Here is a 26,923-nt window from a genome sequence, read left to right on the forward strand (position 1 = left end):
TCTTTGAAAACCAATAATTTATCAAAACGCTGCGTGTGTATGCGTGGGAAGGTGTCGCGACAGACAGGGCAGCGGTGGGCAGGCGCACAGGGGAGGGGATGGTGCCTGGATGGTGCGGGCAGCTTGCCGCGGGCGGCCGTGCGGGCGGGGAAGCTAGACATTCTTGCCGCGCAGGCGCAGCTCGTGGCGCCGCAGGTGGTTGTAGAGCGACTGCACATAGGTGAAGACGCACTTGGGGTCGGGCTTCTTGCCCATGATCATCATGTCCTCCACCTCCACCAGGGGCACGCAGTCCACAAGCATCCTGCGGGGAGGGGGCACGGGGGTCGTTGTCAGCGTCGGCCCCGCCTCTTGCGGCTACCCTCTACCGGGAGGTCTTTCCAATGCCGCAGCTTCCTGGTCTTCCATAAACTCGACTCTTGATCAACTGAATGGGGGAAAAGCCTTCCAGGAAGGCAGAAACCCCAGGCCCCACCCACCCAAGCCTGGAGGCACCCCTGTGGGGAGTCAGGCCAGGTATGTGGAAGTGGAAGAGAGCCCTGCCCCATCCCAGCGGACCCGGTGCTGGGTCGGGGTCTCAACCCCAAGCCCTGGGGACGTCCTGACTCCTGACCCCGCCCACTCCTCTCTGGAGGGCGCGCCAGTCTCCTCACCCTCAATGGCACACTCCAGCTGGCACAAGCCTCTCAGTTGGACCACTGTACCTAAAGGGGATCAAATCTTTCCCTGCATCTAGGACCCTCCTCTCCAGTGACCCTCTGGGCCCCAGATTATCTGCCAGCTCCCTGGCCTGGCACCTCCTGCAGAGCAGCCTGGGAACTCCTGTATGTCTCAAAGGACAACCCTGCCATCCAGGGAGGTGTTTGTGTATGTGTGGGAGACCATTCTTTAACCCTTATTACCCCCTTGGGTAGGGCAGGGGAGGCAGATGAGTGTCCCAATCAATACAGACTGGACCATCTACGTTATGCTCAGGGGTGGGACCACCCTTCTATCCATCTTCCAGAGTGCTAGATGCACCTTCCACAGAGGGAAACTGAGTCACATAGCAGCGGAGTCATCTGTTTCGAGCTCCACAGCTTAGTAGGTGAAAAGCTGGGCTGATGGCATCCAGACCCCAGCTCTGGGTGTTGGCAACTGCCTGGGGCCCCTTCTTCCATATTGCAGAAGCCCTCTCCTCACTCTGGGGTGAGTGGGCTGCAGCTACTAAGCAACTGACAGCGCCAGGAGGGTGACCCCAGCCTCATTTCCCCTCCCTCCCAGAGCAAGACCTCTTCTACCCTGCTCCCTCCCATCTGCCATGCCTGACATACAGTAAACAGTCAATGCTGTTAACCAAGTTTTCTTTGGCAGAGAAGGCACAAGGGCAGGAATTGCTCCTGTTTCCAAGATACTCAAGGGCCCAGGACTACCTCCTACCTTGTGCCTCCAAGGTCAAACCTTCAAGGTCAAACCATGGTAGGACTAGGGCCTACTCTCAGCTTACCAGGACTCTCTCAGGGAGTCCTGGGAAGCAGGAGAGCTGTTTAGGTCAAGGCTCCACTCCTGGCCAGCTGTGGAAGCTAGAGAAGCCCTGCCTTGTGACTCAGTTTCCCCATCTTTACAGCAACAGTATAGTCATTCTTTGCCTCATTTGAGTCCTGGGAAGCAACTAGGATGAGTGAGAGGTTCCTGACTCTCTTGCTGATGTGCTATGTGCCCTTGGGGTCATCTCGGCCCCAGTTTGGGCTTGTTTCACCAGCTGTACTATGGCAAAGGGGCAGCCTCTCTCTGTAGCTTCTTCCAGCTGTGGCCATCTCCCCAGGGATCCCGGCCTCCCCCAACATGGAGCTCCCTCCCACCTCTGGTGTCTTCCCTGGAGACCTTATAAAGCCATTGTTTACACCGGGGCTCACGGCTCAGGGCTCCAACTGCCCCAGTGACAGGCCAAACACCAGGCTATTCGAGCAACAGTACGGCTGAGTCACACTTTCCAACTGGATCGAGGCCGGGCTGGGCCCCTCTCCCTCCAGGCTGGCCTGCTGGGCAGCAGTTCCTAAGTCCATATATGACCTGGAGACAGCACCAAGCCCATCCTCCCCTCACCTGCACGGCCTCTCTGAGTGTATGTGTGCACATGTGGGCTGCACCCTACAATGGTTCCAGGCCCCGAGGGGCATCTGAATGCACTGCTAGCTCTGCCCCTGACTCAGGTACTTCAGGCAATCCCCCTTCTCCCTCCAGGCCTTTGTCTTTTCTTCTCTCTACAAAATGAGTGGGGAAAGTGATGGGGCAAGGAAAAGAGCCACTAACTGGGGGGTCTAGAGATCCAGTTTCTGGCCTCAGCTCTGACCTAAACCCGCTAGCACTCTCTGAGCCCAACTCTCTCCTTCTCTGGGCTCCTGGTCTGTAATGGGCAGTTAGCTCAGGATCTGAATTCTCTACTGTGGCCCTGGAGTCAAGCGTCTGGACAGGAAATGCCACAGCTGGCTTGGGAATCCAGGATCCCCACCAGAAGCATCTTCCTGTTAAACTGGCCTTGCTCCTGAGCCTCTCAACTTGGAGCATGGCACCACCAACTCCCCAGTGTGCAAACTGGAGGCCGGAGACTCTTCCCTGATCCTTTCTCTCCCTCCCCAATAGATCCATCAGGAAGTCCATCTCTCCACTTAAGCTTCTCTAGCTGTCTAGTCTGTCCCCTCCATTTCCCTCCCTCATCCAGGCCTCACCCCAGGATTGTTCTAGAATGCCACCAGACCACATACATCCCTTCTCTGTTTGGAAATCTTTTATGACTCCTGTTGTCCTCAGAAGGAAGTTCAGACTCCTGACTGTGACCCCTTCCTCCCTCTTCACCCAGACTAAATAAACTTCCTTCCCCTCTTGGGTGTACCATGGCCTCCAGCTCCCTCGACCCCATCCCTGTACATAGGCTGGTCCCTCTGCTGGGTACCCCCTCTCCCTCCTTTAGCCTGAATTGGTCATTCAGATCCCAGCTTAGTTTGTACTTTTTTCAGATCACTGTCCTGGACCTGCCCACAGGGCCAGGTGCCTCCTTCGGGTTCCCCTGGCCTCCTGGGCTTCCTCCACCTCAGTCCTGCTCACCTGGGTCATCACTGCCCATTTAGGAGAATGCTCTTGCCTGCTAGGTCCTGAATAACCAGAAGACAGGGCCATGTCTGGCTCCTTCTGGCTCTTCTCAGGTTCCCCTTTCTTTCCCCCGCCATCTCCCCAGCTTCTCTCTGTGCCCCACTGAGCAGATTCCGGCGTAACTGGGCAGGCGAGCAAGGAGGCATTCCTCACCGTGGGGCCCCGAGCAGGGGTTAGGACTTTTTGGTTTTTACCAGCCCCTTCTGGACCAGACAGCGGTAGAACTCCTGGATGTACGTGTACACGCACTTCCAGTCAGGCTCTCGAAGCCGCACCATGTCCTCTGTGTCCAGGAGCTGCGGGCAGTCCGCATGGGTCCTGGGGAGGGTAGGGGGCCGGGAAGGGGCAGGGGATGGGGCCCGAGCAGGGTAGGTGGGGAAGAGGCAGAGAAGAGAGAGGGGAGGAGAACAGAGAGACACACACATACACACACACACAGAGACATGAGTTCAGTTACGTTCTCAGTGCTGCAGTCTGCCAGCCCCCCGCATGCCCCCTCCCCATCGTGGACGTGCCGCTCACTACCCATCACTAATGGTGTGCGATGCAGACAGGGGTGGGGGCCAGATCAGTCACAGGTGCAGAGAACTCTCGGGGCAAGCGGGAGGGAACGCGGGGTGGGGGCGATGGCGTTGGCATTGACGCCAAGGTTGAAGAGGAGGGCTGTGCCCCAGGGAGTGGGGGTGAGGGAGGCGTGAGAGGAGGTGGAGGGAGGAGAAAGAGGAAAACTCTAGGGGAACCAGAAAGAGAAAGGTAGAGAAGGGAAGACAGATGGAGGAGGGTGCTGAGGGTGAAGTGAGCAGACGGGGCAACGATTCCAAAGTGGAGGGCTTGCTGATGTCCTATATAAGCCTCTGGCAACACCTATATAGGCTGGGCGGGCACGGGGCCCGGGCCAGGAGCCTCCTTTTGGAATCTCCAGCCGGGATCCCGTGGGAGCAGGAAGCTCTGGTGATAGTGGGAGGAGAGCAGGACAGAGAAAGGGAGGGAGAGAGGGAGAAGGGGGCAGAGGATTGGGATGGAGGGGATATGGACAGGGCCACCTGGTGGGCCTTGGCCCGGGCTGGTAGGCGGGCCTCCGGCTCCTTCGTTCCGGCGGGCACCTGGCACGCTCAGCAGCAGGTGGGTGGGGTGGAAGAGGACGGGGGCTTTCTGGGGAAGGGGGTCTCAATCGCTGAATGACAGTGTGGCTGGCCAGCTCCAGGGGGCCTTGGGGCAGCTGGGCCTGGCCCAGATGCCCAGCCCCAGACACCCAGCCGACACCAGCAGGGCTGGGGCCCACACTTACTCAGCGGATGAGAAGGCCACCTCGAAGTTCTGGCGCCGGTTCTGTGGGCTGAGCTGCCCATAGTCGAAGGCTTCAGGGAAGAAGTTGTGCACCAGGGCGCAGAAGGCCATCCCATCACTCCAGCTTGAGGAGAAGTTCTGGATGTCCACATGCTATGGGTAGTGAGAGGACTGTCAGCTCCCCCATGCCCCTCACCCTCCAGTACTGTGGCATTCCAGACCTAGCACGACAGGGCTCAGAGAGGTCCTGTGGCTTGCTCAAGGCTGCACAGCCGGTGAGCAGTGGGAACATGAACCTCCTCCAAAGCAGTTCCTTGACTCCCATGTCTGCTACTTAGGGGACAGAGCAACAAAGAGGCCCAGTACCACCTTGTTAAGGCCATGGTCATGCCCTCATCACTCCTTCCCTTATGTATAGAAATTTACCCAATGCCCCCCACAGAGCAATGAGGAGGGGACTTCAAGGGTGGGGTCTGGCCTGAACCATCCCCACCATCCAAGGGCCCTCATTAGGCCCTGCCACCTAATCATTTATTCTGGAACCAAGGGCATGTTATGTGTCCTCTCTGAGCCTGTTTCATCCCAGAAGAGGAATGTCCATCTTCCCTGCCAGGCATGGTGGCTGTGAGGGTGACTGCAGTTGGGATTAGGGGATGGGAGCAGCGAGGGTCAGAGAGGAGGGGTGGCCCGCTGGGCCACCTGGTCTCCTAGAGCTCACCTCGTAGCCACGCGTCTTGGCTCGGCACCAGTCCAGCAACATCTGCTTGATACTGTTGGCGTTGGGGACCCCAAAGCTGGTGGAGCGCTGCACAGCTGCACGGGGTCCGCCAGGGCTGCTGCAGGGGTGGTGTCAGGAGCAGGGTCACAGGAGTATTGGGGTGCCTACCCGCTGGGCCCACCTTCTTTACCTTCAGGCTCCTCCCACCACAGCTCCAGCCTCGCTCTTCCCGTTTCTGCCCCCCCTGCCCACCACTATCCAGACCCCGCCCCTTGCAGTCATTAGGCCCCGCCCCTCCCCACTCTCTGCTGCTCACCCCGCGGCGCCTTCCTTCTCCAGCTTTTCAATCATGGCCTTGCGGGCCTGAGAGGCCGAGGTCTTGGGCAGGCTTTGTGCCTTCATCAGCTCCTTCTTCTTCTCCGCCTGGCGTTTCTCCAGCGCCGCTAGGCTGCCAGGCCGCGGGCTGGCCTCATCCTCCCGGTCGAAGATACTGAGGGGGTGGGGAGATGACTGTTAGGGCCGAGGAGGGCCGCTCCTATGCCACCACCCCATCCTCACCAAGCGAGGGGTCTTGTCGCGCTCCAGACCCTACACTCCTGCGGTATCTTGACCAGCAAGGGAGGTGTCCTCATCAAACCCAATTTATAGAGGAGTAGACTGAGGCTCAAACGACCAGAAGATGGGAGCCAAGCTCTTTTCAACAGACTTGGCCCCTGGGGAGTTGTCTGCGAAGGCTCGCTGTATTGTCAAGTTACTGGTGAGTTCATATTCTGGGCACTATCAACTAATAATGACAACCAACGTGGTAACAGTCATGATAATAATAGCTCATGTCTATTGAGCCTTTTTTATGTGTCATTTTAAATTTCATAAGAGGATGGAGGGACCCTTACCAGCTCCACTAAAGATGAGGAAACAGGGCCTCAAATTTCAGAGGGCATGGAGGGCAGCACAAGAACTTGAACATAGGTCTCTGACTCAGAGTCCCTGGACCCCTCTGGTTCCTATCCTGAATTCTGCCCCAACATCCTCGGTAACATAGGGTGCACCCCACCCTCATGGGGCTAAAGTGTAAGGGTGCTCTGTGACATGGGATGTGGTCTGCAGACACTGGGAAGTGGCAGGGCCAGCACGCAGCTCAGTGTAGTGGGGAGGCCCCTCTAAGACCCTGAGCAAATCTCTGGCCTCCCCCATGGTGCAGCTGAGGATTAGGTGAAATCACAAGGGGAGTAGGAGTGGTCTGACTCCCACTCTGCCCCTCCCTGACCATACACCCTCACCTCCCAGCACCTCGGTCTGCCCCTCTGTAGAATGGGTGTGCAGTGAGCTCCCCTGTGGCACTGACTCCTCTGTGGTCTGGGAGTGGGTTCCTGTGCTCACCTGCCCATCTTCTTGGATGATGAAGAGGAGAAGGTCTTGGTTTGCATCATGGTGCTGCCACCACCATCTGCAAGACAGAGGAGGGAGAATGGGGTGAGGTGCTGGGCTTGATGTGGGAGATGGGGCAGGAGGCTGGTGGAGGGATGGTGGTAGTCGCAGGCAGAGAAGAGAAAGTGATGGCTGTACAGAGACACAAAGATGAAAATGGTTCGGAGAGAGAGTTTGAGGAAGAGCCTGAGGAGGCGGACAGGCAGGCAAGCAGGCACAGGCAGACGCTGGGCGGCCTTACTCTCCGAGCGCCTCACGAAACTCGACTCCACCGTGGTGGTGCGGGCCGTCCGTGTGCCATCATCTGCAGGGGCAGGGGACGAGAGGAAGAGTGTGAGAGGCATGGGGCCAGTGAGGTGGACGTTTTCCCACCCTGAGCCCTGAGCCTGCTTAGCCCCTTACTGGAGTGGACGAGCCGCTCGGTCTTGGTAACAGTGCTGACAGCTGAGCCATCGGCTGTCTGCTGGCTGTGCCGCGTGGTGGTCTTGGTGGCTGTGTTGCCACGGCCCTCCCCGGGCCGGGCCCGTGCCTCTTGCAGCCGCCGTTCCCGTTCCTTGTCCCGCTGGTCTGGGCAGGGAATGCCCCATGCATGCCCAGAAGGGCCACCATCACCCACACAGCACATATGCACGGGCATACGGGACACATAAGATGGGATGGAGGGGAACTGGTTAGCAACACTGAAGACACAGGGAACAAGCACCCTCTTTAGGAGTAGCTGAGGGTGAGGGGATAGCCATAACTTGGCAGGGAATGGGGGTGTGGACTCAGAAAGGAGAGGATATGGAATAGCTGAACTCAGAGGAGGAATATTTGGATCCAAGAAGGGAGTTTCTGTGGGGATGAGTATCTGAATCTAGAGGGAGTATCTTGATCCAGGGAGGGAGTAGCAGAGTTCAGGGAAGAAGAAGCTGAGTGAGGGCAGTAGTGGAGTGGACCTTCAAATGGGTCTTGGTGGGAAGAAGAGCAGCTGAAGCAAGATATGTCTAGATCCAGGGACGGAGTAATTGGAGGTATCTGAGAAGCAATTTGATCCAGGGAAAGGGTAGCTGGGAGAGAAGCTGGCAAAGCGGGTAACTGGGCCTAAAGAAGAAACAGGTGGGTGGGCGTGGAGGCTGGGTGGCATCAGCAGGCCCTGGAGGAAGCAGCTAGATCCAGAGAGGGAGGAACTGAGAGTGTCTGGAGAAGCAAGTGAATTGAGAAACTGAAAGAAAGAATAGCTGGGTCCAGGGAAGGGGAAGTGGGTAGGAGGCAGAGGCTAAGGTGGCCATCTGTGGACCCCAGGGAGAGAGAAGCAGCTGGGAGAGGGAGTATCTGGATTCAGGGAAGGAGTCCTTGGCAGTACTTGGAGAAGCAACTGGATCCAAGGAGGAGTAGTTGGGGGAGAGGGTAACCGGGTCTAGGAAAGAGAAGAGAAACTGGCTCTGGGTCTCGTTAGTGGGAGAGAAGCAGCCAGGGAAGGGAGCAGCTGGATCCAGGGGGAAGGAGGGAAGGGAAGAGCCGGGTGGAGAGAAGGAGACACTGGGTAGGGCAGTTACTGAGTTGGAGCATCCACAAACGGACCCCAGTGAGGGGGGAGCTGGATCTAGGGTTGGGGCAACAGGCGCTCTACCTCTCTTCCTTTGTCGAAGCTCACGCAGCGCAGCCCGAATGAGCTTCCGCTCCTCAAAGTCCGTAGTCTGGTCCAGCTGCGGATAGAGCCCCTGTCATTGCCCACCTGGAGCCTGCTAGCCTTAGCTCCCTGCCAATCCCCCATCCACCAGATCAGGCCATACCATCTTGTCCAGGACACCCTCATCCTCAATGGCCATCAGCTCCTCTGCACTCATTGGGCTTCGCCTCTCTGGTGCCTTGTCCATTCGGGTCTGCTGGGCGCCATTGGCCACCTCCACTGCTGCAGACGGGGTTTCTGCAGGTTCTGGCTCCATCTGATGGGAAGGGGAGACAGCATGGAGTTTAAGCAGGGGTGTAGATAAAACCAACCATGCCCCCAAAGGACAGGAGACCAGACCCTGGGGCTTCTAACACAGCCTTTGATATACCACTAGCCAATCAGACTGCCTAACCAAGGACAGCCATGTGGGTGACGGCTCAGGAATGTGGCACCGAGAGCCTTGTTGTAGGGCCTCCCGTGTCTTAAAATTATCTTAATACAATTAATAGTGGCAATGACAGTGATTTCCATTCAGTAGTAAGCACTGTATGAGCACTAGGAATTTTCTGTCCCTATTTAACAGAAGGGAAAACTGAGGCTCAGGGTTACTGCATGACTTGCCCATAGTCCTTCCATAAGTGTGTTGCAGCCTGTGGTCTGAGGTGAAGTGGGCCTGGCTCCTGAACCCGAGTTCTTTCTGCTGCTTCATTCCCAGCCCCCTCCAGGCAGGCTGTGCTCTGGCCTGCCTGTTTCCAAAGCCTGGGTCCTCCTGGGCCAGTGCCCAGGCAGCACATGCCCCCCTCCCAACACACCAAGGGGGCTGGACCAGGGCCCACAGGCTCCTGACCAGGTGTCTGACTGGGGCTGCCCAGAGCCAAGTCCTCTCTGAAGCTTACCCCTGCTCCCCACCCCCCATGTGTGAACCACCCTCTAAGGGGCCTCCAGCTTCAACCTAGCTCCCCACCCCTCCCAGGACATCTCCCCAGCCCCTTGCAGACAAGCCCCCGGCCCCACTATCACAGCCCCTCCCCTCCTGGCAGGGCCCCTCTGCCTGCTGTAAGGGAAAGGAGAGCCGAGGTGGCAGCTGCTTCGGGGAGGCTTGGCCTGGCTGGGGCTGGGGCAGGGGGTGGGGGTGGGGACTGGGCCCTGGCCAGGGGCTGCCAGGGCAGCCGCCACGCGTGTCTCAGGGCCAGGAGCCTGGCACCATCTTGCCTCAGTCTTGGAGCACTAGCTCCCCAGTTCCCTTTACAGATAGGTAAACTGAGTATCAGAGAAGGTGGTGGCACATCTAAGGTCACTCAGCCGAGGTAGAACCTGTCTGAAAACCACCCCTCTCCCCATAACCCATCAGGACTTACGAGACTGCTGCTGCGGGCTGGGCCGGCAGAGGAGCGGCGGCGGGTGCTGAAGGCAGGCGGGTGGGCCACGGGGGTCCCAGCATCCTCGGCCGCCTGGAAGAGGGCCTCGGGGTCGGCAGCGGCCAGGAGCAGTTCACTGGGCTCCAGCTCAGGCTCAAGGTCAGGCACGAGTGGGACCCCCAGATGCAGGCTCAGCACCTCCACCTGCCTGCCCAGTGCATCCAGCCGCCGGCTCAGTGCTGCTGTCTCCGCCCGCAGCTCTTCAGCTGCCCGGGCCACTGGCTCCACGGCCGAGGCGGCTGCCTCTGCTGCCTGGGTCACTGCTGCCCGGCCTGCCTCAGCCACTGCCCGCAGCTCCTCCAACTGCCTGGCCCAATCGCTCCTCCAGGGCTGCAGCCAGCTCAGACCCAGGCCCTGGTACCCCCGGCATGGTGCAGGCAGGGGCTCTATGGTGGGATGACGATGGGGACAGTGGTAGGGACTGCTGCTTCTGGCTGGCAGTGTCAGAGTCTTTGCAGTTGGCCTGAGGGCGAAGGCAAGGGCAGTGGGCCTGCCCCGCCCCTGCTGGCCTCCCAGCCCGCCACCCGCCAGCTGGGGCTGTAGCCCAAATAGAAACCTATTCTGGGCTCCCTCTAGAGGGGGGAGTGGGGGAGGGGTGGCCTGCCCCAGCAGGCCGACCGCCAGGCCTGGCCTTGGCCCTGCAGAGACCACAGACCAGCAGCGCAGCAAGTCTGTAGAGGTTCTGATCACTGAGGCAGGGCCCCATGCCCTACAGGTGGGGAAACTGAGGCAAGGAGCAAGGAATGGGCCCGTCTGGGCCACTATGTACGTAAGCTGGGAGGATCCAGTCTGTCATACACCAAGCCTGCACTGTTTGCCCTCATGCCATGCTGTTTCAGAAAGCCTTGAACAGATAGGGGACATGGAGGCACAGAGAGGTGGGACTTTGAGCAGTCTGCTGTAACAAGTGTCTTGTCCTTGAGATAAATGTCCTCTGCCTGCCTCTGGTGCTCAGATCAACCACACACTTCGAACAAGTGCATTCTGGGCACAGGATCTGCCTCCCCTTGGTTCTAGATGGGGAAGCTGGGGCAAGCTGGTGGTATTGGACCCAGGCTCACTGTGGCACCTCCCATCCACTGCAAGGGCCTCAGCTGTCCTCTCCTCATTCCCTTGGCAGAGAGCAGTTAGGTCCTGCTCTGGGAGGGGAAGGGTGCTTTCTTGCTCCCACCCTCTCCCTGTCACCCCTGAGAAGGCCCGAAGCTGGCTCTAACCATCTCACCTCGGCTAAAGTCCCATTCAGTCCCTGGTGCACCGCAGAGGGCATTACCTGTGCAGCTGGGCAGCCCGCTGGGGATCCCTTCCCTGGCTGAGCTCCCAGCCAGCTGATCCCGGGCTCCAGAATGAATAATGGAAGGGTGTGATGTATAGAGTTCCTGTGGCACCTGCTAGGCTGCTGCCTCACCTGACTGACACCCCCTGCTTGTCCCCCCATCAATGCTTCTCCCACCTCCCCCCGAGATGTTGACGCAGATGGTAATCACTAATCTCCAATCTCCTAACAGGCCGGGCTGATCTTGGATGAGCAGAAGAGCGGCTCTGCACCTTGGAGCCAAGGTCCAGGATGGGGTATGCGCAGGGGCACTGGGGCTGCCACAGGAAGGGTGGGCAAGCCCTTACCACCCTCTTGGAGCTTCAGTTTTCTCATCTGTTCACAAGGAATGAACCAACCAATTTTGGAATAAGGACTGGAGATCAGCATGTGGGAAGCTTAAAGCTGGTACAGAGTGAGCTTAGGACACATCCAGTGGCTGATGGGTGAGGGTCTGACCTTCGCTCTGCTACCAACTATCTGCTGGACTGTGGGCAGCCACCTTCTCCCTCTGGCCTCCGTCTCCCCAGGTGTGCAGCGGGGGAAGGGCAGACAGAGGAGCCCTGCTAGCCCAACAGCCTGAAACAGTCTCTGTGAGGTTGGCAAGGGTGAAGCTGGTGGGTGAGGGAGGGCTCACCTTGACACTGTAGCCTCCTCGGCTACCAGGGGCAGCATGGCTAAAGCTGGTGACGTGAGTGACACTGCCCAGCCGGGCCAGGGTCCCAGGACTGCTGATATGGGTGACGGTGCTCTTGCCCCCACTGCTGGTGCTCAGGAGGGTGGGGGGCGCCCGCAGCCCCAGCGTCAGTTCTGGAGGTGGAGAAGGATGACTGTCAGGATCAGGTGGGGTGAGGGCCACGCAAGCCCAGGTTGACAGCACCCCTTGCTCCCAGTGCACCCCCTGGAGACACCCTGAGTCCCGGCCGCAGCACTTGTCCTATGTGCAGAGGTTGGCGGCTGCAGGCACTGGTCCCCAGCAATGGGGAACAGGGAGGCCTACCTGCCCTTTGGTTGCCTGTGGGCAGCAGCACCCGGCCCGTGGAGGCCTGGCCCCGGCCATCCTTGATCTCAATGGTGAATGTGGTCTTCATACTGGCCCCTGGCTCAGCAGTGCCCACGGCCACGGGCAGCGGGGCACTGGGCTCCTCTGAGCGGGCCACGGCCCCCCCGGCTCTGTTTTCAAGGGGCCTGGCAGCCAAACCCCGCCTCCCAGGGCCCTCCTCCTGGGGGCAGCTCTGAAGCTGGGCCAGGGGCCGGGCTGTTCCTTGCTGCTCCTTGTTGAACCGGGAGGAGGTGTCACTGGGCCCCCGTGAGGAGGGGCCACTGGAGGAGGAGGCAGGGGTGGTGCTGATGTGGGAGGGGCCTGAGAGCCTTGCCGGGGTCGAGGGACCTAGGGCTGCCCGGGCTGGTCCTTCCTGGAGCCCAGCAGCCATAGGAGAATCAGATGTGAACTTGCGCACGCGGTCCCGTATGGAGCCAGCTCGCTGGAAACGGGAAGGTCCTCTGGCAAGAGGGGTGGGCTCTAGAAGGGACAGGAGACCTGTCAGTGGTTGACGTGACAGGGATTGCCCAGCACCTGAGGCTGTGGGAACGGGCAGTACCTCGGTTCTGGACTGGCTGGCGGGGGCTGAGCACAGACAGGGAGCTTTGGCAGGGGTGGGGTCCAGCCAGGTCTGGCAGCATGGGGAGGCGGTGGCAGCCATGTAGGGGCAGAGAAAGGAGAGTGGATGGTGGGGTCCACCTCTCATAGTCCTCTCTTCCGCACCTCCTCAGCCTCCCAGGCCCTTGCTGCACCTCTTACAGCTCCCAGCCTCCCGCTCAGCTGCATCTCTTACAGGCCCCTCCCCCTAGCTCCCACACTGACCCCAAGATGACTTGGACACTCCTGGGGGCTGGGGCTAGGCCTGGGCTGGAGGAAGGGTGCCCAGATCCTCCCTGCTGATGGGGACAGGGGACACCCCCGGACAGCACTGCCCACGCGGCTCCAGCTGGGAGATGGGCGCACTCCCTTATTGGGGAAAAGAATGTGCCTGAGGCCTGTTGCCTTTCAAGGCTGCGGGGAGGCCTCTGGCCATGGGTGGGGGAGTGGGCCAGGCCAGGGGCGGGGACACCTCAGGGGCAGTGGGAGGAGTGTCAGAGATGGCCGGGACCTTCGGGGACTGGAGCTGTCTAGGCACAAGCACCCATTTTCCAGGAAGGGAAGGGGAGGCCGGGGAAGGCAGATGCCTGCAGCTATCCCTGCTGGAAACTTCACCTGCTCTCTTCGTGTTGGAGGGATCTCTGGCGGGGCCTTGGGCAGCTGGGGGCTCTGTGCGGCCAGGCAGGAGCTGCAGGAAGACATGGCATGGCAGGGCCTGACTCCTACACTCAGGAGCAGTCCTGCTTGGCATCTCTGCCCCTCATCCAGACTCACCTTGTTGACCACCTGCCTCTCAGTGCTGGGGATGGCCGGAGGCTCCTGGGGCTCAGGGCTGGCAGCCCTGGGCGGGCTGGGAGGTGGCTCGGGGCTGCCCAGAGCCTCGGCAGCAGGGCACTGGCCCTTGGCAGGCTCCAGTGGAGGCTCGGGAGAGGTAGAGGTAGGCGAGCTTTCGGGCGAAGGCAGGTGGGCTGGGTGTGCCCCCAGGTGGGGCCCGCAGCAGGAGTGTCACTGTGGTCACATCCCGGCTGGTGCTGCTGGGGGCTGGGGTTGGCACTGGGACCTCTGCCTGCTGCTCCTGTTCCTCTGGCTTCGGCACCTGCGGGAGACCCACAGGATGCGGCCAAGGCTCCCCGGGCTGGCAGGCAGCAGGGCAGGGCATGCAAAGCAGAGGGGCTGGGCATGGTATCCTGCAGGCACACCTGCACAAGTACGTCACTGGTACCACACTGGCGGTTCTCTGATCCTCATTTCCCAACCTCCAGGCACTGCCTAGTCAAGGGCAGTTCAGAAAGGACCAGATCCTAATGCTAGGGGGTGGGGATGGCAGGAGACCTGCTGGGAATTCCCAGACTTACTAGATTCCTGGAGTGGAGGACCCTGACCCCTGGCCTCAGCCTGGTTAATCAGGGGGCTTGGGGTTAGTCCTGCCAGGACTAGGGATCCAGTGGCCTCTGCTGGCCACTTTGGGAATCTGCATGGCCTGACCTCTCACCCACACTCCCTGGAGAATAGAGTCGACTCTGTGAACAGCCTGGGCCTGACACGCAGGCCCTCATAAGCCAAGGTAAGGATGTGGGCTGTCTGGTGGGGGAGGGGCAGCCTTGGGATGATTTAAGCTGGGCAGGTTCCAGGGTCTGATTTGCATTTCAGGGAGATCCCTCTGTCCACTGAGTGGAGACTGGATGGCTGGTGTCGGGGTGCAAGGTAGGTGTGGAGGTGGGGAGGCGAGCAAGGAGGTTAACAAGGGTGTCATAGGAGACAGACAGGAAACTGGGAGCAGTGTAGACAAGCTGGCTTTGAGGGGAGACCTGGGAAGAGACAAACTCTAGAGTGGGGACATGTGACCAGAGGTTGCCTGGGAGAGTGGGCAGGGGCCAGAGATGGAGCCCCAGTGTCTCCCAGACACAAGGTGGGGGACCCTCAGTTAAGGCCCAGTCTAGCAAAAACACACAGGTTCTCTGTGCTGCTGGCATCCCTGGCTCAGGACCTGGCCTGCACTCCTTACCTCACACCGTTCCAGCCTGCGTGCTGCCCGCCCCTTGCTGTCCTCTCTTGAGCCACTGTTGGGACGCCCGCTGCACAACCTCCCAGCCAAGGTGGCAGCTGGAAGGAGAGGGAAGAGTGTCTGGTGAGTGGCCAGGAGGTGCTGCTGGCAGCATGCGGCAGGGCAGGGGTGGGGCCGGGGCAGGGCACGCACCCTCAATCTCCTGGGCCCGGATGCGGCGGATGGCGGCTCGGATGAGCTTGCGTTCCTCGTACTCAGCAGCACCTCGCAGCTGTGTGTGAAGGGCAGGCCAAGGTACTGGGCTGTGCGGTCCAGGCTTTCACCTGCCCAGCTCCCAGCCCCTCCCCGGCCTGGGCCTCACCATCGCGGTCAGCTCCTCCACATCACTCATGGACTCCAGCCGTCCCGCCAGCCGTGCCAGAGCAGCCTGCTGCTCAGCCTCCCGCTGCTGAGAGCTGCCGGGACATCATGACCATAAGCTCCACTGCCAGGGGCGGGTCATGGAGGATGTGGGCTGAGGGTGGAGGCCAGGACAGGGTACCCGGAACCTTGGCAGAGGGGCATGTAGCTGTGCGCACCCTCTGGCTACACGCTGACATGTGCACGCCCATGGAGCAGCGCTCAAACCACACAACCAGATATGCTGTCCACATGGGTGTGGCCAGAGTACCGTGACCAGTAATTCGTGCACACAAACATCCCTGTGTACTCCAAATGCGTCCCGTCCTGCCATTTGCCCACCCAGGTGGGGAGCAGTCACCTGGCTCGTGCCTGCCTGTACAACGTGAGCTGAGCCCTGGCACATCCCGCCCCACCTGCATGTCCAGCCCCCACCACTCACTGCAGCCAGTTCTCCTTGTTGTCCTGCCGCTCGGCACGGAAGCGCTTGGATGCCAGGGCCTCCTCCTCGCGCTCCAGCTCCTGCCGCTGCAACTCCCGGATGGCCGAGCGGATGCGCCGTCGCTCTGCCAGATCTGCTGTGACTTCCAACTGTGGGGCAGGCGGGGGCGAGGGGCAGGTCATTTTGGATGCCAGGGTGGAGGGCGGGCACCAGCTGCCCACAGCTCGTCCCAAGGCACAATGAGTGGTCTGTCTCCACTCCTTCTGCCCCAAGCCCGTCATGTGCCTGCCTGCCCACCCAAATTTGGCCTTGGGGAAACACAGATGACACAGCCAGGGCTTCTGGACAGCCCACCGTGCGCTACAGTTCATAGCATGGGCAGCCAGCAACCACTCACCTGTGCCAGGTGCCAAGCCAGGCACTCCTTTCTGTGACTCAACTCCTGACTCTCAGAGCCTTCACCAAACCCCCAAGAGCCAGGGAGTCGTGGCAGGAGGAGGGAAGCAATCCTATGGGTCCCTAACAGTGTCCCTGGGAGGGGAGGGTGATTCAGGCCTCTGGAGTCCAGCTGTGAGCAAGGGAGACTCCCATGGTCCCAAAGGACCACAGCCCTGCTGGTGAGTGGCAGTGTCCTCCACACTGGACAGATGGGGAAACTGAGGCAGAGGCAGGCGCTCAGGAGTCACAGCACTCTGCCTGGCTGGGGGCTGTTGTCTTCCCTGCACTGGTCCAGCCCTGGCCACCACTGAAGGGGCAAAGGGGCCAGGGCCCAGACTGGGAGGGCCAATCCCCCAGACAGATATGGCAGCTGCACTCGGGTTCCCCCAGGGGCCTAGAGAGGGCGCCCATGGGGGAAAGGTGCTCCCACTAGCTTCTTAGCCTGTCACTCCCTGGGAAATTGGGGGTGGCTGGTCTAGTCAGGTCCAGGAAAGAGCATGTTCTCTGTGCAGAGTCAGCCAATCCTGTTGCCCCCCTCCACCCCCAACAGAGCCTCTGTGGCTCAAAGAAGAGAGGACTGGCTCAGGGCCCCCAGGAAGATAATGGCAGAGATAAGCCTCCAGTGTGGGTCTGAGCCACCTAGGAGTGAGTAGAGGAAGGTGATTTCCTCTGCCCCCACCTCCCCACAACCCTCTGCTCCTTTCCTCATTCCCCATCATTCCTTCCTACTCCATGGGAGAGGGCTTAGGGGGGATAGGCTTCAGCAGAGAGCGTGGGCTGGCCTAGCTTAGCCACAAGCTCACCTGTCCCAGTCTTAAGAGAGTAGGGATAGAGCCCTCCAGGGTACCTTCAGTCTCCACATTCCTGAGGAGCTATGGGAAGGTCCCCTGAGGCTCAAGCCATCACCCCCCAGCTGGCTCCAGCCCCAATCCAGTCCTGGCTGGGTGGTCAGGATCATATCTTTAACATCTCTGCGACTTTTCCTTTCTCACTTGCCAGATGGGACAATGGCTCCCATCTCAGGACTGTGGATGGGGATGGGGACAGTGACTTGGGCTCCCCTACTCCCCCATAGACCTTCGGATGCATAAGCATCACCCCCCTGCTTGGTTCCAGCCAGTCAGGAGGGGAGAGAGAAGTAGGGCAAATGAGGACAAGATACCCAGAGGCATCTGTAATATTCACAGAGAACTCATGTGCCAGATCCTGGGCTGACTGGCCCCCTTGTCCTAACTTCACAGAAACCCTAGGCACTTTATTACTCTCATTTTACAGGTGAGGAAACTGAAGCTCAGGGAAAAGTGATTTGCTTACAGTCAAATGACCAGAGCCAGGATTTGAACCCAGGTCTCTGTAACTCCGGGGCCTGCCCTGGGCTGAGGATAGCTCTATGGTTGGGGTCTGTCTGCTATGGTGGGTACCTCGAGGACCCTGGTACTGTACCGGGGACACTACTAGCCTGGATTAGAGATGCTCTGGGGCTTAAGGGGGGGCCTATCAAAACAGGGTTGGGGGAGAATGAGGCTCACCTTCCTACCCCTAGTCCTGGCCTTGCCTTGGGCCCAGAACCCTCTGTAGCACACTTAGAGATTGGGGACTAGGGGTGGGGGAAGAACAGCTGGTCCAGCCCCTCTGTGCAGAGTGCAAAGAGGCTCAGAGATGCCATTACTAGGCCTTTATCTCCTGGGTTCCCCTTCCCAGTGCCTCGGGCTCCAGAGATGGAGTTCTTGTCCCTGAAAAAAAAACTGATGTGGATATTTGGTCACCTCTGCAACACCAGAGGGCCTCAGTGTCCCCATCTGGAAAATGGGAGCCTCTGTCAGATCCCCTAAGTGGCTGGGGAAATAGGCAAGCTCATCTCACTGGTCACCTTCTCGTATGACCCCTTCCTTTGGGCCTGGAGACAAAAGTCCACCCACAGTGTCCCTGCTGTGCGTTCTTGGTTCCCCACCCTCTCAGGCCCCACCGCCCTGAGTGGAGGGGGCTGTGGGAGGGAGGGAAGGAAGTACAAAGCTCCATTGTCCACCAGGGGGAAGGGGAAGGGGATGGGGCGATTTCCGAAACTGCCCAGTGGAATTCTCCCGGGAGGAAAGAGGGCGCTTCCTCCTCCCGGCGGGCCGGGCCTCCGGTACTTTGTACCTTCCCTGCTGGGGATGTCTGACAGATCCTGGCGTCTCCCTGGGCTTCAGTCTCTCCACCAGCCCAATGGAGGAGAGTTTTCAAGCATTTGCTCAGTCCCAGCTCCAGTTACCGATGGGGGACCTCGCCAGGGGGCGCCGAAGGCCCGCGGGCCCCGCAGCCGCCGTTTCCCCGCCTCCCCCAACCCCGCCCGGGGCACCGCCCACGCCTCTCCCACGCAGCCCCGCACTAGGCGCAGAGCGGGGAGCCAGACAGGCAGGAAGTCTCCCGCTACCGGCTGCGTTAATATCCCCGCTACAAAGAGGAAACCCAGATTCACAGACTTAAGCAGCTTCCCCAGGTCACCCAGCTAGTGAGTGTCAGAGCCCGATCTCGAACCCGGGACCGAGGAGAAGGGAGTCCCGGTATGTGGTGGAGCGGCACGTGGCGTTCGTGTCCCCAGATGCCCCCACCCTATTCTTAGGAATGTGCGGGAGCCCAAGCTAGGAGCGGGTCCCGGGTCCCCAGATCGGCCCGACGCTGGGGCTTGGGTCAGCTTTCCCTTATAAGGCCCGGCCCCGCGGGGAGGAGCCCGGCCCGGGACGCCCCCGTTCCTGCCACGAGGCCGGCGCGCAGGGCGGGACCCTCGGCAGCTCCGGGGCGCAGTAATGGCGGGCGCCCGGCGGGGAAGAACCGGCCCCGGAATGGGACAGACCTCGGGGGTCTTCGAAGTCCAGATAGGAGGGATGGGTTCTCGTTAGTCCTTTCCCAGGGAGGGGGCCCGGGATGAGCGGACTACAACCACCGATCAGGCTTCTCTGAAGCCCTTTTCCAGCGCCCAAACCTGCATGGGGTGGGGGTGGCGGCTGGAGAACCCCGAGCCTCAGAATGGACCCCTAGACAAGGGGGTGCGCCGAGACCTGGCTTTTTCTCTGTTACCCGCAGTGGGATTCCGACTTCCTGATGGGAGGAAAGTCGAGTTGACATGGTGGGGACCTTTGTTAACCCAACCCATCTCCTTCAGGCTGCACACAGCTGGCTATGGTGGTGGCGGACACCCAGAGTCTAAGGTGCTGTCCGAGGACACAGAGGCTCAGTGCCTTGGGTAGGTGATGGCAGTGGCTGGGCACTGCCCAGTGCCTGGACTGGGCTGGCTGGCTCCAGCCCCTGCCTCCAGAGGACTGGTATGGGGGTGGGGTGGGTCATTTGCCTTCTCCCACAGAAGGTAAATCTTTAATTTCCCCCCTGGACAGGGGTCAGGGGCTAGGAGGTGGGGCTCTGGCCCTTCCTCCAGTTCAGCTGCTCCTTGCCCTTGCTGGTGGGCACATGTCTGCCCTGCGCTGTTGCCCCACAGCCTCTCTGTGCATGGTGTGTGTTTGGGGGGGCGGGCTTCAAGGAGAAGCTGGGGAAAGGGGATAGAGTGGGCCCATACTTTTTCCATCCCAAGATCAGGCCCCATGCCTCATTCCATTCCAATACCAACTATAGGACCTAAACATTATGTTCACACACATTTCCTCCACCTCCCATTTTACAGGTAAAGAAACTGAAGCTCAGAGTGGGAAAATGACAGATTAGATGTCACAGAGCTCATATGGGCCCCCAAGGCCTGTCACTCTCTATGGGCTCTTCTTGCCTTGACTTAGCCAGGTCTCTTAGTCTCCGATGACCCTCTTTGGGGTTTGTTTGGATCCTGGCACACCCTTTTCCTGGCTGGGTGTCCTTGGGCAGGTGATTTCACCTATCTGAGCCACAGTGTCCTCCTGGCTCTTGGAGCTGCTGGGACCATTCTGTGAGATGGTGTTCTTAGCACCCAGCCTGCTGCCTGCTGTGTCCTGGCTTATTAATCATTGCTGCTGCTTTTATCACTGGGCCAGTCTCCAGGGGTGGGCACTGCCCAGGCTGTTGCTTGGGAGAGGCAACTCCAGCTTCCGCACACCTGTGACTGCACATGGGCAAGTCCTCAGCAGTTACTATTTAAACAGGTGGTGGCAGTGGGGGGCTGGGAGGGACAAGGCTTCAGCACCTGGCATGGACAGGTACATGCCACCAGGGCCTCTGCCTTGGCCAGGCAGAACAGGCCTAACCCTGCTCCCCTGAGTCCTCCTCCTGCCCCCTCCCTGTCACCTGCTCTTGTCAGCTGAGAGGTATCCTGGGCTGGCCTTGCCTCTCTGGCCTGGCTTGCCTCTCCTCATAGTGGGGATGATGGGGCCACTTACCAGCTTCCGCAGGGCTCCCTCATCCAGCCCAGCTAATGTTTCGTCTGCCATCTTGCTGGCCCCTAGTTCCATCCGTTCCCTCTGTTCTCCAGTGCCTGTGGCACCTGTTACCAGCTCAGGGAATTCTGCAGGGGACAGACATGCATCAGGCCTGCTGGGGCCTCTAGAAACCACAGGCACTTGGGCTCTGTGCCTCAGTTTCCCCATCTAACCCACAATCATCCATTGCTGTCCCATTCCTGTTATCTGTTATGTGGCTCCCATGGGAGGTGCCCTCTGCTCTAGGGTAGTGTGCTGGAAACCTCAACACACCAAGAGTAGAAGTACCTGGTTCCAGCCCAGCCAACTCAACTGCTAGCCTGCTGTGTGGCCTAAGCTGGACCCTCTCCATATCTCAGCCTCATGAAACAGGGAGGGTAGGAACCTGGATTGTGGAGCCAGGACCCAGCAAGACCCACCCAAGCTGTGCTCACCACCAGGGGGTGCCCGCCAGACTCCACAATGTCCTGCCCCACCCACCCATCCCCAGCGCCTACCCAGCCCCCACTCACCCCAAAAGCTCAGCCTCTGGCTTTAGGCTAAGCCCATGTCCAAGTCCTTGCTGCCTCTGCCGTTCTCATTCCCCCAGGTGAGTTACGCCATTGGAGGTAACACCCTGTCTTCCAATTCTTGAGGACAGCCTTCTGTACACACCTCTCTCCACTCCTCCCCTTTCTGCCCTCCTTATGATGCCAACTGTCCTGACTGCATGAAGCCAGGCGTCCAGGCACCCAGCTCCTCCTGCCAATTCATGCACTTAGAATTCAGTTTCCCAGCTGGAAGAACCTTCCAAAACTGATCTGTCCAGCTTCTGGACTTAGGCAAACAGGATTGGAGAGGGCAGAGAATTGTCACGGGGAGTAAGGAGGATCCGAAAGACCCAGAGGGCAGGGAATGGATTTAATCTTGGCTTCCAAAGTCCCCTTCCAAAGTGCCCTCAGGGGCTCAGGACACTCCCCCTTGCCCTATCACTGCCTATCAAAATGGCCCCCTAAACCTTGGCCCAGCCTCCCACTGCAGCTTTGCTTCCTCCTGAGGCCCTAACGTCTTTCTGGAATTTGAGGGCCCACAGCCTGACACACCTTAGGTGCTTAGTTAACGTATGGTGACTGAAATGGCCCCAGGATTGCCCCCCCTCCTGTTGATTCATCACTCGGTCATTCCTCCCCCGTCCCCAGATCAGAGTCACTAGGCGAGTCACCCCATCAGGTGAATGGGTCAGAGTTGGGGGTCCTTGTCCCCACAGTTGGGATTTGTTGGACCCTGCCTGTTCAAGTTGCTGCTGGCTTTTCCCATCTGTATAGGCTTGGGCAGGTGGCAACCTCCCAGCCACCCTCTGCTGGGGCCCTTGACCCTTGTCTACCTACTTTGGGGTAAGCTTCCAGGAACGTCACTCAGCAATCACCAGATTTAGGTTCTGTGGACACTCTGAGTTCCTCCATGTCTCCTGAAGAGGGGGGACCCTAATGCATAATATAGGACTTTCAGGGAAGTCTCTTTCTTCTCAGGGATTCCTGCTGCTGCTCCAGTCCCATGCTCCCTGTCACACAGTTTGGGGCCCCCGAAGATTGTGAGGGGCCTCAGAGGAATGTAGGCACTTCCTCAGGGTTTCTGCCCCCACAGACACTAGCACCCCTGGGGGGCGTGGAGCCTCCTGGAGGTCCGTGAGCGTCTTTCCCCGCGGTCTCAGAACCTTATCGCATGGCTTACAGCCCCCGTGGGTAGGTAGGGGCTCCCAGATCAGGGAGTCCCAGAACCCTGAGAGTCCACACGTCCGGGTTCCACCCCCAGACCCGTCGGGGGTCCTGGTGCCGCCCGGAGGCCCGCACACCCACCTCTCAGTCCAGCCCGCCCGTCTGGCGCGGGCTCAGGTTAGGTAGTTCGGGATCCAACAGATGGACTAGGAGCGGTCAGGAGGAAGGCGCGACGACCGGGATCCCAGGCCGGCTCAGCAACCGTCCCCGGGATTCTGCAAGCGCCGCCCGTCCAGCCGGGCCAGCAGTCCCGCCGGCTCCGCCCCGCGCCATGGCGCGAGCCAATCCTCAGGAGGGTGCCGCCCACCCTCGTGCCCCATTGGGGAAATTCAATTTGGCAGCCACGCCCCTAGTGGAGGTCCCGCCCCTCGCAGGCCTAGGTTGTAGGGACTTGCAGTCTTGGGGCCACTGCTGGCGCAGCCTTGACTGGTCGCGTGGGCGTCTCTAGGAGGACGTAGATTTGCGCCAAAGTCGAGGAGGGCGCCCAAAGCCGGGGTAAGTGGCCCGGGATCGTACTATTCGCGGAGCCTTCAGGCCAGCCCCTCTCCGCCCTCCTCTTTGTTCGTGAGACCTTGTCCCCTCCCTCGACTCCGCCCCCTCCTCGCTTCAGTGCCCCGGCTTGGCCGATGCCCCCAGGCTGCTTTCGGGATACCTGGTCCGGGCCACCTCCGAGCAGGGAATAAGTGACCGGGAGCCCCTTGACCCTACCTACGTTGGAGCACCTCAGGGGCCACTTTCAGATGGAGCAGCATCAATCGCACAGCACACTTTCCCCAGGCCGGCACACCTTTGCGCGGACATTGATCTTATCTGTGAATGGTTCTCCCTCGACCTCTTGCAGCCCTGGAGTTTTATTTTGTTTTTGTTTTTTAATGGAGGTACTAGGGATTGAACCCAGGACCTCAGGCATGCTAAGCATGTGCTCTACCACTGAGCTATACCCTCCCTCTCCCCGCTCTGGAGTTTTAAATAGGAAATACGGAGTTCAGAATCTCATTCGCCAAATGGAGGAAATTGAGGCCCAGAGAGAGAGCCAACATGTCCAGGACAACACTGGGAGTCAGCTAGGGGACCCAAGAGCTCAGACTCACTGGGGAAAGCCACCCATCCCCTATTCTAGAGGTCAGGGAGCCGCCCACAGGTCTCCATGGAGGCAAAAGGGCGTTGGAGCTTGGGAGGTGGGGTCTGGAGTCCTGTCCGTTAAAAAAATATCAACTCATTTATTTTGTGCTTGCCATGTGCCCGGCGTATAATCCCTACAGTGACCATTTGAGCTCAGGATTACTGTCCCATTTTACAGTTGAGGACAACTGATAGTGGACCTGCGATTCATACCAGCACCTTTTGAATTTAGAATCTGTGCTTTTAACCACTATGATGTGGGGTTGTGGGGAAGTGGTTTCAGCCAGTTGCCCCAGCAGAGCCCCTTGGCCCCGCTGACCAGATCCTCTGTGACCACTTTCCACCCCACCTCACCCCCATCTAGAAAGAGGGCCAGTATCCACTCCGAGACCCTGTTGAAGATATCGTATTTTATTTCGACATCCCTGAGAAGTGGTCCCATTTTACACGTGGGAAAACCACGGGGCAGAGAGGGAAGAAACTTAAGATCACACAAGAGAAGGAGCAAACAGAGCCCAGTTTGGGGGCTATAGTTGGAGGTCCTCTTTCCTGGGCAGGCCCGAACTAGGCCCTCTCTACTTGACCTAGATGCAATCCTATTTTCCAGAATGAGGGTCGGTGCCCTCCAAGGCCCACTCGATTCTATTCAACCCTTGCGCCCCATTAGAACAGCCCCTTGGAGTGGAACACATATAGGCCACCTGAGTGGCAGCTGTCAGCTCCAATGAATGGCCTGCTTCGTGCTAGCTTCGCACCCCCTGCCCCCCCCCCCCCAAGCAAGGAGGAACCGCACAGGTGAATCTCTGTGTATGGACTTAAAGTGCCTACCTGCGCTCACTAGTTCTGGGTAGTACTAAGCATGGGTCCTGCCCCTCAGTCAAGCCCCCAGGGCTGGGGTCCTTCTCCAGACCTAATTGCCTTCCCTTCCTATCTGAAAGGGGCAGAGCGGGATGCTGGTGAAACAAAGATCAAAGGGCAGCCCTGTGCAGGACTGGAGAAGCCTGCAGCCACAGCACAGGGAGGAGCAAACATCCCGTCAGGAGGCTCCTGGTGTCTACTGAGCACCTGTTGCATGTCTGACACAGAATTTGCTCCGTTGCAAATTGATCACTGTGTAAGATGTGTTACCCGGATTCTACAGAGGAGGAAGCTGGAGCTCAGGGAGGAGAAGGCGCCTTGGATAGTAGTGGCATTCAAACTTGAGTGGAATCACGCCCTGTACCAAAGCCCCTTTCCTTCACCTAGCTGCATCTAGGATGGAGGAAATCCTGGAAGACTTCTTAGAGGAGGTGAAATGCACACTGATCCTTGAGGAAGGGTGCCAAGAAATCCATCCCACAGAGAAGAGGAGGAAAGACAAGAAAAGATAATTGTGGCAGAGGAACAGTGTCAATAAAGGCCAGGAGGTTTGTAAGTGGGAAAAGGAGGAGAGCTGGGCTGTGGATGGAGCAGAAAATGGAGATGGGAGTCCTCCCATCTGTCAAAGGCCCTGAATGCCAGGTGAGCAGGGTGAATATATTTTGTGGGCACCGGGGAGGACTGGGCTTCAGCCTGTCCATCTATAAAATGAGGGGCTTGAACCGGCTTACTTCAGGCTCTCCCAGGGCAAGAGGCTATAACAGAAAGGGTCCAGATTCTTCCAGGTCCAACCCTGGACTGGCAGACTGGGGAGTGGCTGGAACAGCTCAGAGGCCAAGGGTAATATTTTGCTCCAGTCTCTGAGCCTGAGAATAAATATTTTACCAAGCTGGCAGTGCCAGATCCCTGAAACTCCCTGGCTACCCCTCCCCCCAGCCAGTATCCTGCAGAGAAAGCCCAGGCCTGGGATCAGGAGGCAAGAGGAATGATGAGTCTTAGGCCTGGCTCCAGCCCAGGTAAAGTTTGGGTCACCTTGGAGCCTCAGTTTCCAAATCTGCACAATGGGGGAGTTGTGGTCTGAGCTTTCCAAGCCCTCTGCCCCCAGACTAGACAACATAAAATTCCAAGACTTTTGTGGGAGACCCCACAAGTGGCTGTGAGGCCAGCCAAGGCCAAGACCTATGAGGGAGTTCAGGGGCTGCTGGGCACTGGGAGGAATGGAGGGATTAGGGGTGGGTTGGAGTTGGGCCTGCTTTTGGGGTCTCACAGCCTAGTGAGAGCAGGGGAGGGATGCAATTTGGGCTCTAAAAGTTGTAGAAAAAAAGCCCTCTCTTGGTTTTTGGTGTGGGTTGGGGCTGGGGAAAGACACCTGGAGAAAGGCGCAGTGTGAGCAAAGGAAGGCAGATAGGACTTGAGGACTTTCCTGGGGAAAGTCACGTAGGCGAGGCTGGAGCATGAGGACCCTGGAGGTGGAGAACTAGTTCTTGCTGGGATTGGTTGGATTCCACGGCTGCAACCCTCTTCCTCATGGGCAGAGCTAGAGGCCCCCAGGGTCCTGGCCAGCAGTGCCAGAAGTGGGGCTGGGGACCTGTTTGGCAAACCAGTTTGGCAAGACTATCTCTTCCGTGATGTCATCCAGCTGCTGTGTTCTCTGAGGACAGTGCCAGATAAACTTCCGGCCTTGGAGAAGGCGGCCTGGCCCTAGGTGCTGAGGGATGGGAAAGGCGTGACTCTTCAATGTAGGAAACTTGGAAGCAAGTGGGCCCTGGGAAGGAGGTGGGGCCCTGAGACGCCCAATGGGCTATACTGAACTCCAGGAGGACCAGCCTTTAGAGGGGCTGGCCTGGACTTCTTGGGACTTCCGATGGTTCCCTGATGCCTGGTGTAATCTAGGCTTATGGCAGGGGTCCCAGATAGTTGCTGCCCAGTGGGTTGGAACTTGGCTCCAGATCACCCATAAACTACATGAGTGGCAGTTTTGTTATTATCATGAACCTCACAGCTTGAACCTTGCAAAGCAGAGCCGTCATTATACAGACGCGGAGGCAGGCTTAGCAAGGCCAAGCCACACCGGCCCCTCACACAGGATTAGAACCCAGATCCCTTGATCTTAACTGCACTACCCTGCCACCTGCCACTTGGGGTCTCTGCCCACATGGGGCCTTGTCATATTCTTAACTACTGGTGACCACAGCAGCTGGATCATGACATCATAGAGTCCCAGATGCCCACCTTGTGGTCCAAATAGGTAGTCTGAGTCCCAGAGAGGGCAAGGAACAGGCTTCAGGTCACACAGCAACTTGGAGGTGGAGCCATGCTCTACCCCAGATCCCCAGGCCCCCAAACCCCTTGTTTCCCCCTCAGGACCTGGCACACCCAGGCATGAAATAGCAATAACCAGCACATACTGAGTCCCTACTATGTGTCATTCACTCATTTAATCATCACCATAGCCATGGGAGGTCGGTGCTAAGATTAGATCCATTTTACAGATAAAGAAATGGAGGCTCATGGAGGGGAAGTCACTTGTCCAAGTTGACATCATATGTTGGTGATAGGGCTGGGATTTGAACCCAGTTGTGCAGACCCTTTCCCCTTGCTGGACCCAATAGGCCTCATTGGAGGCATGAAGACCTCTATACAGGAGGGTGGGTGGCCCCTTTGCAGGCTCTGGAGGCAGGCAGTGTCCAATTCATAGTTTCCATGCAGGCCTGGTCTCCCCGGCGTGGGCAGAAACGTGCTGAGGCTGCAGAAGTGCTCTGAACCTTCCCTGAGGAGGCGGCCTGAGGAGGCGGCCATGGTGGGAGGGAGTGTTTGGGGCAGACCTCAGAGCCAAGTGCAGACGTGGCGGCTGGACCCGCTGCAGGCGAGGGAGGGCAGGCAGGGTGGGGCCCAAACCCGACCCGGCCTCCCAGCAGTGTTCCCAGCCCTCGGGCAGCCAGGC

The 26,923-nt window shown here is 59.0% G+C and overlaps 1 protein-coding gene and 1 long non-coding RNA gene across 6 annotated transcripts in view; one reads left to right on the forward strand and one right to left on the reverse strand.

Moving 5' to 3' along the window:
• On the reverse strand, positions 1 to 22,212 carry SMTN (smoothelin). Its single transcript, XM_032471711.1, is given in 22 exon segments — positions 1 to 304; positions 4,418 to 4,569; positions 5,135 to 5,252; positions 5,451 to 5,624; positions 6,515 to 6,581; positions 6,804 to 6,866; positions 6,965 to 7,129; positions 8,175 to 8,250; positions 8,338 to 8,490; positions 9,575 to 9,667; positions 11,584 to 11,756; positions 11,947 to 12,468; positions 12,548 to 12,619; positions 13,201 to 13,273; positions 13,360 to 13,542; positions 13,544 to 13,681; positions 14,591 to 14,688; positions 14,783 to 14,861; positions 14,952 to 15,045; positions 15,432 to 15,580; positions 20,207 to 20,331; positions 22,081 to 22,212. Coding segments are annotated over 21 exon segments (2,865 nt in total). The 5' UTR covers positions 20,279 to 20,331; positions 22,081 to 22,212; the 3' UTR covers positions 1 to 153.
• LOC106729778 overlaps positions 13,677 to 26,923 on the forward strand; it is a 27,187-nt gene continuing 13,940 nt past the window's right edge. Inside the window, exons 1-5 of one of the 5 annotated variants that reach the window (XR_004316688.1) lie at positions 13,677 to 14,149; positions 14,236 to 14,289; positions 14,570 to 14,713; positions 19,012 to 19,092; positions 24,060 to 24,621. This is a non-coding gene — a long non-coding RNA (uncharacterized LOC106729778). Of the gene's footprint in view, positions 14,150 to 14,235; positions 14,290 to 14,569; positions 14,714 to 19,011; positions 19,093 to 22,350; positions 22,495 to 24,059; positions 24,622 to 26,923 lie in introns of those variants that run through there. The other 4 variants (XR_004316686.1, XR_004316685.1, XR_004316687.1 and 1 more) reach the window with 4 other exon arrangements.

The sequence above is a fragment of the Camelus ferus genome, chromosome 32 (assembly GCF_009834535.1).
Source record: "Camelus ferus isolate YT-003-E chromosome 32, BCGSAC_Cfer_1.0, whole genome shotgun sequence".
Taxonomy (NCBI): Eukaryota; Metazoa; Chordata; class Mammalia; order Artiodactyla; family Camelidae; genus Camelus; species Camelus ferus.